At 41.7% G+C, this 18,433-nt stretch overlaps 2 protein-coding genes across 2 annotated transcripts in view; both read right to left on the bottom strand.

Annotated features, from left to right (window-relative positions):
• Positions 1 to 912: 912 nt before the first annotated feature.
• Positions 913 to 8,963, bottom strand: LOC310809243 (cytochrome P450 2K1-like; the record flags this gene model as incomplete). The annotated part of the gene is made up of 16 exons (XM_083676438.1): positions 913 to 1,100; positions 1,211 to 1,352; positions 2,155 to 2,339; positions 2,626 to 2,767; positions 3,068 to 3,247; positions 3,519 to 3,653; positions 3,996 to 4,104; positions 5,679 to 5,859; positions 6,137 to 6,278; positions 6,673 to 6,857; positions 7,066 to 7,207; positions 7,391 to 7,570; positions 7,741 to 7,901; positions 8,012 to 8,161; positions 8,249 to 8,411; positions 8,760 to 8,963. 16 exons carry the CDS (start codon positions 8,961 to 8,963, stop codon positions 913 to 915), a joined length of 2,589 nt encoding a protein of 862 aa, XP_083532564.1.
• Positions 8,964 to 14,494: 5,531 nt separating this feature from the next.
• Positions 14,495 to 18,433, bottom strand: part of abca3b (ATP-binding cassette, sub-family A (ABC1), member 3b) — a 30,540-nt gene continuing 26,601 nt past the window's right edge. The window contains exons 29-31 of the mRNA XM_083676287.1: positions 18,117 to 18,313; positions 17,945 to 18,018; positions 14,495 to 17,740 (exon numbers count right to left, since the gene is read on the bottom strand). Of these exons, the coding sequence (XP_083532413.1) occupies positions 17,609 to 17,740; positions 17,945 to 18,018; positions 18,117 to 18,313 (403 nt within the window). The 3' untranslated portion in view covers positions 14,495 to 17,608. The remainder of the gene's footprint in view (positions 17,741 to 17,944; positions 18,019 to 18,116; positions 18,314 to 18,433) is intronic.

Here is an 18,433-nt window from a genome sequence, read left to right as displayed (position 1 = left end):
CACACTGCCTCCACTGTGTTTTATAGATGATGTGTTATGCTTCGGATCATGAGCAGTTCCAAGCTTTCTCCATACTATGTTCTTCCCTTCATTCTGGTACAGGTTAGTCTTAGTTTCATCTGTCCAAAGAATGCTGTTCCAGAACTGGGCTGGCTTTTTTAGATGTTTTTTGGCAAAGTCTAATCTGGCCTTTCTATTCTTGAGGCTTATGAATGGTTTGCACCTTGTGGTGAACCCTCTGTATTTGCTCTTGTGAAGTCTTCTCTTTATGGTAGACTTAGATAATGATATGCCTACCTCCTGGAGAGTGTTCTTCACTTGGCTGGATGTTGTGAAGGGGTTTTTCTTTACCATGTGAAGGATCCTGCGATCATCCACCACTGTTGTCTTCCGTGGACGTCCAGGCCTTTTTGTGTTGCCAAGCTCACCAATGCAACTTGGGGCCACCAGGGCCACTCCTAATGTTGCCGCTATGTCTCTGATAGATTTTTTTTGTTTTTGCAGCTAAAGGATGCCTGTTTCACTTGCATTGAGACCTCCTCTGACCGCATTTTGGGCGTTCACAGCAACAGCTTCCAAATGCAAATGCCACATCTGGAATCAACTCAGACCTTTTACCTGCTTAATTGAAAAAGAAATAACAAAGGAATAGCCCACACCTGTCCATGAAACAGCTTTTGAGTCAATTGTCCAATTGCTTTTGGTCCCTTGAAAAAGAGGGGGCTACATATAAAAGACTGTAACTTGAATATGTTTTGGTAAACAGCTAAAATAACAGAAAAATGTCCAAAAAAGAGTCCAAATATATATGGACCTAACTGTACATTATTCTCAATGCTCCTGTGAACAACAAAAACGACCAATTTCAACATGTTTGTCTATACAGTATGATATACATTAGGCCCAAACAGTCTAGGCCCGGCTCACAGCACACAGCTGGTGGGGTGAAGGGTTGAGGGTGAACCCTATCGCTGGTGTGAGGTCCAGCTCATCCTCTGTTACCCCGGGTGGAGGAGTGAAACGAAAGCGCTGCAGGAGGGAGGTGAAGAAGAGGAAGAGCTCCATCCTGGCCAGACTCTCCCCCAGACACACCCTACGGCCTATGAGAGACAGACACACCAAAGAGATGAAAAATAAGAAAGGCTACTATAACTTATCTAATCCATTCTCATTAACACCAAACTCATGTGTATTGAACAAGGTAAAGTACCTGCAGAGAAGGGCATGAAGGCATCCCTCTTGATGAATCTACCCTGGTCATCCAGGAAGTGGGCTGGGTTAAATGTGTGGGGGCTCTCCCATTCGCTCTTGTCCTCCAGGACGGATGTCAGTAGAGGAAACACAGTTGTCCCCTGGAGGCCACAGAGAGGAGCACAGAGCTCTTATGTTCAGAGTCAAAGTAATAAGCACCTAAAATATTTTGAAGACGGTAGCTTTCCCACAAGAGTATTTTCAAAGTGATTCAAAATGTTGTAATATCATACATTCTGGGACCCTTATACTGATTCATTCGATAAGTCACTTTGCAGGTTTATAATATAGCAGTGCAGTCCAGTTATCCACACCAAGATCGGGGTTATTGTCACGACTCCGCCTCCATGATCTCTGTGACTAGCACACCTGTCTGCAATCTAGTTATCGGCTCTCCACTACTTATACCCTGCACCTGCTGCTAGTCAACGACGGATAGTTTACCATTCATGGTTTTGTCTTTGTGCCACGCTTCCAGCTCCAGTACCCTGCCTGTCTGATTACCCGCCTGTCTGCTTGACCTACCGCTTGTCTGATTACCTGCCTGCCTGCTCGACCCCTGCCTGTCTGACTACACGCCTGCTTGCCCGACCCCTGCCTGTCTGACTACCTGTCTGCCTACCCGACCATTGCCTGTCTGACTACCTGTCTGCCTACCCGACCCCTGCCTGTCTGACTACCTGTCTGCCTACCCGACCATTGCCTGTCTGACTACCTGCCTGCCCCGCCTGTTCCTTTCTATTATACCTCTTATTAAATCTACTTGCTTTACACTTACCTGCTTGTCCCTAGTCTGCATTTGAGTTCGAGTCTCTGATTCGTGTCAGTTATACCAGCTATTCCAAAAAGAACACCATTATAACATTGACATAAAATGCTGATTTTCAAACATTAAAATCTGACCTTCTTGATGAAGTATCCCTGGAAGGTCACATCTTTGCTGGTGACATGGGGGATGGCCATGGGTACAATGTTGGCCAGTCTTTGGGTCTCATGGATGACTGCATCAGTGTAGGGCAGGTTCTTCCTGTCTTCTGCCAGGACCTGACGACTTTCTATGACACTTCTGATCTCCTCTTGGACCTGGTCTAAAGGGGGGCGGGGTTGTTAGACCTCAGTGAAAGGTCAACCTGGATGATCTTTACCAAAGATCTGCAAACTTACATTCCGTGATCTGCGCTTCATATCAACAACTTGCCGATTTTCATAGCAATTAACCCCATCCCATCGTCTTTGTATCTTACTACTAATCCTACACAAGTCTAAAGGTGTGTTTTGTCAGGTGTGTGTGTGTGTGTGTGTGTGTGTGTGTGTGTGTGTGTGTGTGTGTGTGTGTGTGTGTGTGTGTGTGTGTGTGTGTGTGTGTGTCCTTACCCTGTATGTGGGGATACTTGGCCATAAGCATAAGACCCCAGCGCAGGGTTGTTCCTGTAGTGTCAGTTCCAGCAGCAAACAGGTTGGCCACAGAACACAAAAGGTTCTCCTTGTTATAGTGAGAGTTCATATTGCCTGATTCCTTGAACATATAAAACATAGATAATAATGCATCAGTACAGTTGAAAACTGTTTACTGTATGAGGATCTGATAAGATGACAAAGTCTTTCTAGTTTAAAATATGCGTTGTTGAGTGTGCAGTACATGTACTGTATAAAGTGTTAGGGTTAAAGAGAAACCCAATCTTCTCTTCACAAGTCTCTAGTCATGGATAATAAGTGAGCTGGAAAAAAACCATAATTCCAACTGGGGATTGCAAATACATACATCACACAGCCCCAAATTAGTGTGATGTTTTTTTTATTGATGCAATAGTAATACCTCCAGGTCCTGCTTTCGGGAGAGGAATGAGTCCACAAAGCCTCTGCACATCTGAGGGTTCAGAGTCTCCTTCAGGCCTCTGATCAACTTCCTCATTTGATCCTTATTGGCTTCAGAATTGTTCAAGAGACGTCTCCTGTTCTTCAGAAACTTGCCCAACAATGGGAACATGTTGTATAGCTATCTCCCCATACAAATTGATGAGCTACAGTACAAACACACAGTGATCAAGATCTTTTTTTTTTTACTGATATGATTTGCAGGTTCATCTCCCCTTTCATATATGGTTTAGTTTCTTTTTCATATCTAATCAATGAGAACAACATCTTGGGCCGGTTGTTTATAGTATCAAATAAGCCAGGACAAGCCATTGATAAGAATGCAAATGGCAAACCAGAGTACCATAAAGTTTTCCTTTATTACCATGTCCTTCATTTATGTCATTGAACACAGGTGTGAGCTCTCTGTCCCCAAACTCCTCAGCATGGTTGACCAGCGCCTGCTTGACAGTCTTGTATCCTGCTAGGACGACCACTTTCTTGGGTCCAAAGTGAACCGTGAACACTGACCCATATTTCTTGGACAGCTGTTGAACATTAAATGAGACCATGGTTAGTTAGAGTTAGTGTAATGACATCATTTTCTTTTATTTCATAAATGTGTGTGAATGACATTATGAAGTTGATTATTATATAGTTGTATTACTGTGTTTATTGTGCCACCTTCCATTGACATTAATAACTTGCCTGATGTAAATAAGGTTTGGCAATCATTCAAAAAGTGGCAGTAAGGTGACTAAGGTGAGCAAATAGATGAAGGTTTGAATATTTCATAAAACAACACTAGTCAACTGAACATTTACAGTGAAAACATTAACAGAAAAACTTCCTCTTAAAATATGACAAACAGCCTTCACAATTTCTCTCACCTCACAGAGAGTCCTGTAGGGCCTCTTGAGGTCCAGCAGGAGCATGTTACCAAGCAGGGGCAGAGGCCTGGGTCCTGGAGGCTCCTTCCCCTGTTCCTGGGAGCTGGAACTGGAGGAGAGGAGGTAGAGTACCAGCAGAAACAGCATAACCCCCAGCAGTGTGACTGAGCTGGGATCCAGGAGGAGAAGACCTTCCACTAGAGCCATGGATGTTGTTGTGCTCTTATACCACAATAACCTTGAACAGTAATACCTGCACTATGAGCTCCTCTTCAGAGAAGTTCACCTTTTAAAGAGGCCTCCGGGAAGGGGCTAGGCATGCATAATTCAATATCATTAACAAACTTCTACTGTACGTAGAATGAACGTATGTGATCCAAAGGTCCTGTCATAAAGAGGTTTACCACTTTGGAATACAATTATCTACTGTAGTATAGTATATGGTTTAGCTCTAAAATAAGTGCAGGGCTAAGGTAACAGGTTAGATAAGTTGAAGGAGTTTAAATCTGATTACCTTTGAAGTTTGACAGATCAGCAATTAGCTGATATGCAATGTTTATGTTTTTATGTTACAAGATCAGTCTACATACTACATTTCAAAAGTCACTAAAACCACTTGGATAAATGCCTTCTTTGCCTTTTCATACATAAATCATTCACAATACACTGTTTGTGTGAATTGGTAAAAACCAATTCATGCACTATGTTACAATCTACAGGTCTTAACAACATTCCTATTGAAACATTCGATGAACCAGTCCATTAAAACATCCTATGAACATACAGTATATCCATTCAGATGTAAGGAGAATTTCCTGGATCGAAACGTCAGCAACAATACTCAAATAGGCTGTGGCATTCAAGCGATGATTGATTGGTATTAATGGGCCCAAAGTGTGCCAAGAAAACATTCCCCAAACCATTACACCACCTCCACCAAGAGAAGGTGTACAGGTGTTCCTAATAGAGTGTTTGGTGAGTGTATATTGTACACATACAGTATATATTGAGCTGTTATGTATTTATTGTGTATTACTGTCTGTCCAAATGCCACTCCTGAAGTTGAATCTATCTGTCTATTCATTGTGTGTTTTAATCAATAAAGATATCCTTTTATTATCAAAGATGTTTTTATTTATGTAATTATTTCTCAAACAGGAGGCAACTGGTGAATGAAGATTGAATACATCAACAATAATGGGAGACCTAAGCTACTTTACTTGAGTCTTTTGATTCTAAATCATTGGCAATATGTACAGATAATTGGATCTTATCTGATATTATTAACCATTTACCTTTCTGGCTTTTTGTAGAGATGGCTGGGAATAAGTGTATATGCCAACTAGGCCTACTTCAAATTATTCATCACAATGCTATTTCAAAAAAGCTGGTTTTATCTTCTTTGCAGGCTGCAGAACTATTGAAAAATACAAATGTCTTAACCTGATCTAGTCCTAAATAGACTGCTATTGTTCATATCATTTACATACATTGTTCAAAATGCACAATGTGCCTGTGTGCATTAATATCCTAGTTCAGTAGTACAACTAGTACTACAAGTCGATTACAAGTCCTGCACCCAGGACTAATGAGTGATAGTTCTGTGTTTATGGGTTGAGAAAGTTTGCTTGTAAGGTATCTTGTTGAAAGATGTTCATTGGACCCAGGCTGTCTCCTCAGGACCGGCTCACAGCACACAGCTGGTGGGGTGAAGGGTTGAGGGTGAACCCTATCGCTGGTGTGAGGTCCAGCTCATCCTCTGTTACCCCGGGTGGAGGAGTGAAACGAAAGCGCTGCAGGAGGGAGGTGAAGAAGAGGAAGAGCTCCATCCTGGCCAGACTCTCCCCCAGACACACCCTACGGCCTATGAGAGACAGACACACCAAAGGAAAATAAGAAAGACAAAGCCTACCTCGAAAAGGTTGGGCCACTATAATTACTCTGGTAAAGTGTAATTACATTCTGATAAAGAACAAACAAATGCACATGATCAAGTTACTGTAATGTACCTGCAAAAAAAAGCATGAAAGCATCCTTTTTGACAAATCTACCCTACTTATCCAAGAAGTGGATGGGGTTTAGTCTAATTACATTCTGATAAAGAACAAACAAATGCACATGATCAAGTTACGGCAACGTACCTGCAGAAAAAGGCATGAAAGCATCCCTTTTGACAAATCTACCCTGCTTATCCAAGAAGTGGGTAGGATTAAAAGTGTGGGGGCTCTCCCACTCACTCTCGTCCTGCAGAACAGACATCAGTAGAGGACATACAGTCGTTCCCTGCCGTCAAAGACAAGCAGAAATAATTAATACATTTGCTTTGACAGCGTTTTATGAAGTGGAAGATTGTTCCTTGTGATTCTATCTGGTCTATGTTGCTTGTTTTAATTACAGGTCATCTAAAGCAATTGCCATGTTTATTTTTCACTCATTCACTCATTGCTAAGCTCATGTCTTCTGTACTACCCGACCGAATACAAATGATGATATTTGTCACCATTTCAGTGAGAATGTAATTATGAAAATACATTAAAACATACAGTGAAGCAAACATTGACAGACCCAAATCTGACCTTCTTGATGAAGTATCCCTGGAAGCATACTCTGTCATTTTCAGGTTACATTTGTAATTACCAAAAGAAAGAAAACATTTTACACCGCCTAACTATCTGACCTTCTTGATGAAGTATCCCTGAAAGGTCACATCTTTGCTGGTGACATGGGGGATGGACATGGGTACAATGTTGGCCAGTCTCTGTGTCTCATGGATGACTGCATCAGTGTAGGGCAGATTCTTCCTGTCTTCTACCAGGACCTGACGACTTCCTATGACACTGCTGATCTCCTCTTGTACCCCGTCTACAATATAGTAAACAGGACAATGATGTAAATGACTGTAAAACCTGCAGTGAAACATTAATCAAAATGCATTTGCTCTAATCTGGTTTGTGTGCAATCACCTGTAGCTGTTAAAACAGTATTTTATTACTATGTGAAAGGTCTTGGGCAGCTTGTAAAGTATAAAGGTTCCTATTCAAAGGATGTGTCTGTTTATATTGGTGCTTACCCTGTATGTGGGGGTATTTGGCCATAAGAATGAGACCCCATCTTAGAGTCGTCCCCGTAGTGTCAGTGCCAGCAGCAAACAGGTGGCTCACAGAAAATATCAGGTTATTGTTGTGGTAGTGGGAGTTCATGTTGCCCGATTCCTAATGAATACAGACCAATATAAAGTATGACATGTCAAGCAGCTACTTATAGGGAGCTATTCCATGGAATGCAACTAATTGAGAGAAATGCGCATTAAAGCGAGGTGAGGTTCCCCTAGGCAACTATTTTAATGCAATACTGTTATTGATCAGAGATGCAATTACTGAGGTTCATCTTCATACCTCCACTTTCTGTTTTTGGACAAGGAACGAGTCCACAAAGCCTCTGCACATCTGAGGGTTCAGAGTCTCCTTTAGGCCCCGAACCAGCTCCTTTACATTCGTCTTATTGATGGCAACATTTTCTATGATATGCTTCCGGCTCTTTATCCATGGGCTCAGCCAGGGAAACATGTTGTACACCTAGCTCCCCACACAAAAATGTCAAGCGTGAATATAACATTTTTGTTGAATACTTACAATAATACTTACAATAATTATTGTCCTTCCTGGTTTATTTCATTGCACCAAGATTTACATAGTTTCTTGAGATTGAAAAGTAAATCGTTCTAAACTGAGTGAGCAGACAGTACCTGGATTGCTGCAGAGCCTGACATGCGTATGTTCTCATTGGTTCGATCCACCATTGCTGTAAACTGGGGGTCATTGTATTCAAACCTGCTGCCATAGACAATGGCTGAGATGATATTGGATGCAGCATAATTCACTGGCTGGGTAGTGTCAAAGGCTTTACCTGTCACACAACAACCACAGTGAATGAATATGTAAAATAAGCATTAACACAACACCTATGAATATATTTCATAATGATAGTTTTAATTCCATGGTGATATTTCCTCATACCCTGATATTTTTCAAACACTTCAATCAGGTAGCGAATCTCCTCTATGATTTTCTCCTCAGCCCTTCTCTTGCCCATCCCAAAGTCCCTCAGATTGGTCAGGGCAAAGCGCCTCATCTCTTTCCATGAGTCACCATTGGAAAACAGAATCCCTGTAGAAATGCAGTATTATCTCATGGAAACAGAAAAACCATTGATTTGCCATATCAACAAAACAACTGTCAGTTATTCGTCAGTACCGTGTCCTTGGTTGATTTCGTTGGACATGTGGGTGATTCCCCTGTCCCCAAACTCCTCAGCATGGTTCACCAGCGCCTGCTTGACCGTCTTGTATCCTGCCAGGACGACCACTTTAGTGGGTCCAAAGTGAACTGTAAAAACCGACCCGTATTTCTTGGAAAGCTGGAAGATGAAGAGACCAGACATGGTATTTTCATGTAAACTCAGTAGACTTGATACTGCCTAATGATATTCTATGAATTCAAATCTAAATCTGATCGTACTGTGCTTCATACAGGTCTTAAAGAATGACTCAGGAATGAGTCAAGCCTTCAGTGCATTGCATACAGCATATGCTGAGAATAAAGCGACACTGAAAATCAGCTGTTCTATAAAGAAAGGTCAAAACCATTTGGAGCTTTCCCACCATTCGAAAATATATATTTTTTCCAAACTGAAATAAGTAAATCGGCAAATTACAAATGGCCTCCTCTGGGTGTATTTGCACATTTATTCAGTAATACATCTCACCTCACAGAGAGTCCTGTAGGGCCTCTTGAGGTCCAACAGGAGCATGTTACCAAGCAGGGGCAGAGGCCTGGGTCCTGGAGGCTCCTTCCCCTGTTCCTGGGAGCTGGAACTGGAGGAGAGGAGGTAGAGTACCAGCAGAAACAGCACAACCCCCAGCAGTGTGACTGAGCTGCGATCCAGGAGAAGACCTTCCACTAGAGCCATGGTTCTCCACACACAGTGCACTGGGGTCTAACAGTGATGCATAAAGGCAATCTGTTTTTGCTCACACCGCAATAGATCTCTATAGAAACATGAACTCCCCGCCCTCTGCGGTGAAGATTCTGAGAAGTGGGAGAAGGAATAGCCACAGAGGAGGGGCTTATTGTTCTGAAAAACACTGGCTCATTCTAGCAGGTTACAATGGAGCACCTTGTAATATGATCTGATCAGCTGTATGTAGAGGTGACTGTATATCCACATATTGAGACATCTGTCACTCTTGATTGTAGATGTAAAACTCTAAATTGATTGTAGATGTAAAAATGAAATACCTTCAGCCACTGTTATGGAAAATACATTGATAGAACTGTTTTCAGGTTATACACTTTCATATGACTGATACAACTTGTGGAAATACTGTGATTACATTTTCTCTTGCCACACCTCTAAAGTTCTATAGCCATTGTTCTGAGAAGCACTGTATAATTTACCATATGAACAGCGGTGGTTTCGGGGGGAGAGCAGTAATGGGGGGGACAGACGTATCTTGCCGATAAGTGTGAAATGTTGAACGCCGATTGATCAATGAGAAAGTCTCCCCATTGTTCTCGCTCTCTCAACCCCCTCCCTGCGTAAGCCCAGGCCCATCAGCTGATAGTCCTGACAGTAGTGGGAAGCTCATTCCACCAGCGGGGCGCCAGGACAGTGAAAAGCCGTGACCGAGTAGCGCGGCCACTGCATCCACGTAGAGGCGGCGGTGCCAGGCGGGCAGCCGAGGTGGACGAGCGGAGTGATATTGCAGGGGTTTGGGCGCTAACCATTGCTTGCTAGTAGGGAGGGGCTGTTCCCTTTGCCGCCCGGTAGGCAAGCACCAGGGTCTTGAACTTGATGCGAGCTGCTACCGGGAACCAGTGGAGGGTGCGGAGGAGGGGCGTGACATGGGAGAATTTGGGGATATTGAACACCAGACGAGCGGCAGCGTTCTGGGTGAGCTGCAGAGGCCTGATGGAGGAGGCGGGGAGTCCGGCCAAGAGTGCATTGCAGTAGTCAAGGCGAGAGATTACAAGTGTTTGGACCAAAAGTTGTGCTGCTTCTCTGGTGAGGAATGGACGTGTCCTTCTGATGTTGTAGAGGAAGAATCTACAGGAGCGTGCTGTCCTGTGATGTTCGCCACACAGGATAAGTGGTTGTCAAAGATCACCCCAAGGTTCTTGGCTGTATGGGAGGAGGTCACAGTAGAGTTTTCTACAAAAACTAATAGCATTTTTCACCTCTGCTGAAGAATCCAGTATGAGTCTTCATTAATGATTACTGAAATAACTAGTATTTGGGCAGAGAACTCAATTGCAATGACTCAGGACACAGGATTGATCCGGAAGAATAGTTTTTACTAGCAAAAGGTTTGGTACACAGGTGGGCAGTCAATAGGTAGCGTATATCCAGAAAGTGGTAGGCAAAACAGGTAGTCAAATCCAAGATCCAGGCAGATAGTCCAACAGGGAGAAGGCAAAAAGGTGAAGTCAAAGAACACTCAAAGATCAAAAACCATGAAAATTAGACACTAGGGAAATTTCTGGGACATATTTCAGAGAATATGGAATCAACTATATAAAGTAAATGCTACCATCATCTCCAGTAGGTTCTTCCTGTCTTCTACCAGGACCTGACAACTTCCTATGACACTACTGATCTCTTGTACCCGGTCTAAGACACAGTAAACAGGAGGATGACCCTTAGTGACTCTAAATGTCACACCCCCTTTGGAGGTCTGGAGAATTTTAGATTAGCTGATCTGGCTCGGATTGAACTGGACAGAGCAATGGGACTTTTATTTTGGAGCTCTGCCCACTCATTTAAAACAGGTTTCCACTCCTTTGTAGTGAAGGATCAGGCAGAAGAGGTCATAGGTTAACTTAAGAGCTTGGTGCCCAGGCTGTCATTGAAAGTAAAGAAAGGCCTAGAATATAGAAGTGGAGCTTTGGTGATTCTGACTGGTGTATTTATGAATACTATTGCTCTGTTTGACATATTTTGCTTCAACAATGTAGTTAACTTTTGATAACAGAACACAGCCTCTTTGTCTGTGACTGTGAAGTCATATGCTTGTGTCCAGCATGAATTAGAGAAGAGTTTTACTCCTTAAAGTTATCTCATCGGACCTGGAGAGTTTGTAGTACACAGGAGAAGATAAGTCTCACATCTGCACGTAACTTCATACCCTGCAAGAAATTGATGTAAACAACTCACTGTAGATTTGAAACCCAAAACTGTTACAGTGTTCTAATATGCTGATTTTGATTCCTCCCATAAGAAAAGGGCAACGCTAAATCTGACGTAGAACCAGTGACTGTGAACTGTGAATGCACAGTAGAATTATACTTTGAGAAATGGCTGGTCCAGAACTTTCTCCCAGGCACCTGTGTTGTCTGCTGCTTTTGTGTGTATTTGGTCTACGCCTGTCTTGTCAATAAAAACATCATCTTGTACTCTGAAGATCCACCGTTTGATCCTTCATTATTGATCACTTCGAGTCCTTCAGTAGCTACTTTCTGCAAAGGATTTCCCCAGGCTTTCCAAACCTGGAAACCCTGCACTCAATGAGGTAAAACCTATGGTGAAATAATCGGAATGAACTTCAGCCTGCATCTGAATAGCCATGCTAACTTGGTTTCTCCTCAGTCACCTCTGTTTCAAGTTGGCCCTTTGCCAACACCTTGTGTTTTGTGTCACTATGTTAAAGGTGTGTGTGTGCATGTGTGTGTGCGTGGTACGTTTGTAAGTAAAGAAAGGCCTAGAATATAGAAGTGGAGTTTTGGTGATTCTGACTGGTGTAGACGATTGCTCTGTTTGACATATTTTGCTTCAACAATGTAGTTAACTTTTGATAACAGAACAAAGCCTCTTTGTCTGTGAGTGTAAGGTCATATGCTTGTGTCCAGCATGAATTAGAGAAGTGTTTTACTCCTTAAACGTATCTCATCGGACCAGGATTGTTTGTGGTACACAGGGGAAGGTAAGTCTCACATCTGCACGTAACTTCATACCCTGCAAGAAATTGATGTAAACAACTCACTGTTGATTTGAAACCCAAAACTGCATCTGAATAGCCATGCTAACTTGGTTTCTCCTCAGTCACCTCTGTTTCAAGTTGGCCCTTTGCCAACACCTTGTGTTTTGTGTCACTATGTTAAAGGTGTGTGTGTGCATGGGCAATAAAATAAGATAAACTTTATTGTCCCAAAGGAAAATTGTCTCAGATCCACAGTGCAGCTGTATAAACAATTCAAACCTGTATTGACTGTAAACATAGTACACTCCATTCAATATTGCACACTGGTCATTCATCCATATTAAATACATCTTATGGATTGCACGCTGCCCGTTCTTACATTAGATACACTCCATTTTGCTTGTACAAACTAGGTCCCTGTGAAAAAGTTGCTTGTGTCCATTATATAATTAAATAATGATTAAACAAACAAAACATCTACAGGACAGCTGGTATTTTCTTCTTACTCTACTCATAAATATTCAGTGAGAAAATTAATATTGACTACAGTATGCAAAACAAAGGCAGCATAGTCCCTTTCAAAGGACTACGCACAAAACTGTAATTACAACATTCAGCCCTGAGGCTGCTTCGTTATTAAAACTCTATATGACACACCTGAATGCAAGATTACTCATACACAACGGCAGCAATTAGTGTACATGAATTACAATAGTTATCCAAAAATGGACTGTTGATGTTTGTCTAGGTGTCAGTGATGCGGCCATTGTTTGTTTTTCCAGTAGTTTATTTCTAACCATAAATATCTGATCAAATAATTAGGCCTAAACTGGTTTGCTATCTCATCTCAGTTTATTCATTATACAATAACTATCTGAATCAAAGCTCAACATCAATTATGTAAATCTCTGACTAGCAAAATAATAATAATTACATCATTGTAAGGATTGGAGTAAAAAAAACACACACACACACACATACAAATCCACGCGCACACACACAGGTCATTTATAGATGGAACGTGTGGTTGCCACCATTCGTTATTCTGTGCCATGCATTATTTAACAGCCAATCAGAGGACTCAATATTACAGCCAATGCACATAAAGTGGCACTGAAAATGTATCATATACTGAAAGATCAATATTTGAAAACAGTGAAAGCTGTCACTACACTGTTGACACATTTTATTTTCAGATGGTGGCAAACTGGTTGAACAGACAAGGTGTCCTACTAAGATCTAATGGTGATTTAGAGTCAGTAATGCCTCATAAAATTCTATGAATTTTATACAAATACAAATCAACTAATCTTGAAAAGTGTCACTAATGATGGGTTCCGAGATCAATCGGCCAATAGTCGAGGTAGGTTGAAATTCCTTAGCCTGACTCCTGCACAATATAACTAACATTAGTTAACAATATACAGGACAGTACAGTATGTCCTTTGGCAAGGCTTAGTTTTTGAACAAGCTGGAACTGTGTATAATATTACCTGGGCTAAGAAAAGGCACACAATGTGCTGGATTCAACTAGTTATTTTTCAGTGTTGGGATGTGAGTTTTGGATGTGCTCTACATTGCACTCACACTGGCCTACAATGACCTGCAAAAAATAACTATTTGGACTCTACAGTACATAGTCGTGTTGTTTTTACAGACCTGTTTCTGTATTTTTTATCTGTATTATTACACTTTTACTATTTTTCAATGTATCTTGTGTGTAATGTTGTGTCTGTTAGCCATGGAAGCCAATACAAATGTACATTTTCATCCTTGCATATTAAATTCAATTGTTTAGATAAGTAAAGATTATCTACAATGTTATGAGTTGCTGCGGTCACATGAGACCAATGAGCATGTGTGTTTCTATTGGTCCTTACCCTGTATGTGGGGGTACTTGGCCATGAGCAGCAGACCCCAGCGCAGGGTTGTTCCTGTAGTGTCAGTTCCAGCTGCAAATAGGTTGTACACAGAATATAACAGGTTTTAATCATGAAAGTGAGACTCCATGTTTCCCATATCCTAACCTACAAAGAAAGACACAGATGATGCAGAAATGCTTGACATGTTCCCTTAAAAGGTGCTTGGGGTACTGTTGTGCCTCTGTGTTAGTTAACATGTGATGCTACCAATGATCTGTTAGCAACATGGCACACCATACTGTAAATTTCACTGGCCAATATTTGATGCAATGTGTTATGAAGGATGAAACTACTGCAGAGTTTTCATAACTCAAAGCTTCTGCTTCTGAACAAGGAATGAGTACACAAAGCCTCCGCACATCTGAGGGTTCAGGTCCTATCTATTGGAGATATTGGACATTTAAAACTAGACAAACCTGAATGATTGAGCTGAATTCTTGTACGATTGTTTCTTCATACATCCTGGCCAATGGAGTCTGGTGACCAAGCCCAAGTTATCAGTGTGAATGATTCAAGTCTTTTTTTGTAATTTATTGCACACTAGAAAGACAGAAATCTGAACAAAATGTTCAGACTATTAGGAAAGACATGGAGTTGTGGGGATAGTGCTTTTGAGTTAATCGACAAAGTGTTTTTGCTTCCATTTGCATAGAGCAGATTTAATTAAAAAAGAATGGCAATACATATACAGTAGACAAGGTTATTTCCATGGTACAGTACATTAGATTACAATGATGTAGATTCCCTTTTTAAACATGATACATTGGATTTTATCATTATCATATTCATCACAAACTGTTTTCAAGTTTTTTTGTACTGAACTAAAAAATGCGAAAGAAGTTTCGGTTGATTCTCAAGAAGAAGCTCTAAACAAGACGTATCCATGGATGAACTGTGCATCTACATGAAGACCAATATGTAAAAAAATAATAATAATCAAAAGGTCTGGGGTCAAAGCCCTGAATGACCAAATAAGCCCTGTCAGTCTCAACTTAGTGTTTGTTTCTGTTACTACCTCCTTGCCCTCAAGTGTGTTAACTATCATATGCAGTGCTTCAAACACCCCCCAAAAAACTGGAACTGTTGTAGTCGTCCACTTTTAGAGTGCTTTTTGCTTCGGTCATAAATAAATACATTCAACTCACTTCAGCATAGACTGAGTGAGCTTTGAACAGGAATGTAATCTTCAGGAATACAGTGGTGTTAGATAACAATACAACAGCTCTTAAGCGGTGGAGGAACACAGTTATTCCTTCACAGATTACAGACAAATGGCCCTTGTGTGTTTGAGGCTGTTATAGGGCTAGTTTCAGTGATAAATTAACCATCATCATCATAAACATCCTTATTAAACATTATTCTCCCATGAGTTCTTCTGATAGTTCAGATCCATAACCACTTCAGTAGTATGGCATTGGGTGCACATAGGAGAGTTGTATCTAGATACAAGAGGAGTAAACATTGAACTGAATTCTGGGACTAAAGACCTGCAGGGATGGACATGCTTCCATTTAAGTGGAAGCTACCATCTAGCTAGCCTCCAATTCACTCAATTTCATAAAATTAAAATTAACAAACAATAGCCAATGGTCAAAATGATAGTGACTTTGTAACATTGACTGGACGGTGCAGTGCTTTCCTTGAGGAAAAGCTCCAGTATCAAAAGGACGTACCAGTACATTGGTCCACAGCTGTAGTGTATCTACACATCAATAAGCAAACTTCATATTGTTTAAGTCTTAAGGAATAACATTGTAGTACTGTAGAAGTATAATCCGCAGGAGTCAAGGGACGGCACACAAAAATCAAGTGAACAACGTGAAACAGATAGCTGCAGCAAAATAGAATGTGGGTACACAACAAAAAACACAGCCGAGATAAATCATTGTAATCTCCCTCAAAGAGACACCAAGAACATGCATTAAAATAATGCCACGACTAAGTAAAACTCAATTCAATCAAAACCTGTTTCAGGGTTTCTATAGGACTATAATAAGGATTTCATGCACTGAAAGGTAGCCTGTTTTAATATGACACAACGTCTCTTGTTGTCTCATATAGTTAACATTGTTTTATTGATCATAGGATTTCAAACTCACAGTGCAAAACCATGTATTCGTGTCTAACCTCAGGAAACCCAGAAGCAGCTTTGTTTGAATTGGGGCCTATGATGTTCAGGTCCTGCTCAGGTCTACTGACATCTACTAGACAGGCAAACTATGTGTGGTCAAAAGTTCTGTATCAGTAAACACCTGTCCACTCAATGGCAGCTGCTTTTAAGATGACAGCTCTAGAGATATAGGATCACAAGAAGACACCTTCATTCTTTGACCACAAGTCTATTATCTTGTCTTGTATGATCTACTATATGGAAAACATTTTCAACTGAAAAGGCAGATCTAGTGAATCTGTGTCGATGACACAGCCACACAATCTTACCGTAGCCTTAGTTTAGTGGGAGAAGTTGCGCATCAAAATGCTAAGAATAGTTTTCTCTCAAATAGTCAGACATGCTGAAATCCTTCAAGACTTTGGTTTCTTTACAGACCGCTCTTCATTCAAACAAGATTTTTTTGAAGGGTATCTAATACCTATAGGTTTAGTTGCATGCGATGCTATGCAGAGACTGTTAGCTATTTAGACATGCAAATCTTAATGTTCCTGCCAACCATTGTGATTGGATAGAGAAATGGCATCAGTACCTTTAACATATTATTGTTGTTGTACATTATTTCCATCCTGCAAATTAGCAAAAGTTATTAAGTATTAACCCGGTTAAGCCCATTAACATTAGGCAAACACCCTGTGAGAAAAAAAACAGTTCAGATCCTTCATTCAACAAGGCTAAGGGGTTCTACTTTGTGTCGATTTCGGTTTTTTTGGATTGGATTTCTTTTTACAATTGAAATTACTTGAAGTGATTAATCTTATTTTTCCTACAGCGATCGTTCAGTGATGCCACTGATTGAGCACAAATCCTCAGACCACAGCAAGAATCACATGGAAAAAACAAAAATCATAAATAACAAATAACAGCTGCATTCAAGTGCACACATACTGTACATAGACAACCCCAGTCACACACAATCACAAAAGGGAGCAGTACAGACTTCTTTTCATATCCAGTGGAAAGTCATTTTTCAACTCATAAGACAAAAAGGTGCAACATCTAGGATTTGTTACTTGGTATACAGTAGCAGACCCCAAACCTCATCCCACCCCTTCCAAACCTCACTACCAAACCCTGCCTCTCAGAATCTCAGGACTGGCCTAAATGTTTAACACACAAACAAACCGACTGAACAGAAGAGAGGTTACTGTTGAGGTCCAAGCTTGTGCACTGGCCCAGTCTATGAGGCGGTGGAGCAGCGATTAGGAGGTAGCTGTTGAACACAGCCACCTTGAGGCCTTGGTCCAGCACTGCACAGTGGTGTATGCGTGCGTGTGCATGTGTGCATGTGTGTGTGTGTGTGTGTGTGTGTGTGGTGTGTGTGTGGTGTGTGTGTGGTGTGTGTGTGTGTGAGTGAAAGCGTGAGTGATGATGTCACTGTGTAGAGAGAGACCTGAGCGTAGCCCAGTGTCGCGTCAGAGAGGCGGGTCCATGTACACAGGCCTTCCACACAGTGGAGTGGAGACACACAGATGAGCAGAGAGAAGCAGAGAGAAACAGAGGGATGAACCCCCACCCCCCCCCTCCTCTTCCTACGCCAATTGTTCTATTTCCTCCTGCCCTCTGTGCAGTGCTGGAACTGGGCAAAGCTCAGGAACACCTGCTCCAGGGAGATCTGGCTCACACAGTAGTCATCAATTCTGTACTTCTCTTTGGCTGCCTCAAGAGTGCCAAACACCTGAGGGAGAGGGACAATATCAGATGAATTATTCATTGTGGTCTGTATTTAAAAACCTTAATAGCCCAAAGGAAACTTCATGGCAATGAGGTCATTCTACTTAATTTCCACTAGAGGGCCCTCTGACACAGCATGAGTGACAGGAGGGGTGTTTTAGCTGCGGTTTCATGGAGAGGTTAAAGGGAAAACTAAAAATACAGTTACCTGTGCCCAGGTGAGAGTCTTGTCAGTCAAGTGGTAGTGCACCATCCCCTGGTGCTCATCTTTCAGTAGACTTCCTGCGGAGAGAAGGAAATGATGTAACGTTATACCCACATCCTAAACCACTGCAGGACGTTACGTGTAGTGTTCGAGCCAGACGCGGAGTGTGTGTGACCTGGGAAGGTGCTCTCGATGAAGTCCTTGAAGAGCTGCAGGTCGCTGTCCTCCACCTCGGACTCCACGCGTACTTTGACCAGCAGGGTGTAGCCGCTGCCAAATTTGCTCTTAAGGTGCTGGGGACTTCCCAGACACTTAAACTGACCGTTCACCATAACAGCCAGCCTGGTGCACAGGGCCTCACACTCCTCCATACTACAGAGGGGGAGAAACAGGAGATACAGCGACAGGAACAAAGAGAGAAAGAGAAAGAAAGAAAGAAAGAAAGAAAGAAAGAGAGAGAGAGAGAGAGAGAGAGAAGGAGAAGGAACAAAC

The sequence above is a fragment of the Argentina silus genome (assembly GCF_951799395.1).
Source record: "Argentina silus genome assembly, chromosome: 9".
In the NCBI taxonomy this organism is placed as follows: domain Eukaryota; kingdom Metazoa; phylum Chordata; class Actinopteri; order Argentiniformes; family Argentinidae; genus Argentina; species Argentina silus.
Note: the sequence above shows the minus strand (reverse complement) of the source record. Positions and strands in the feature narration are given on the sequence as shown.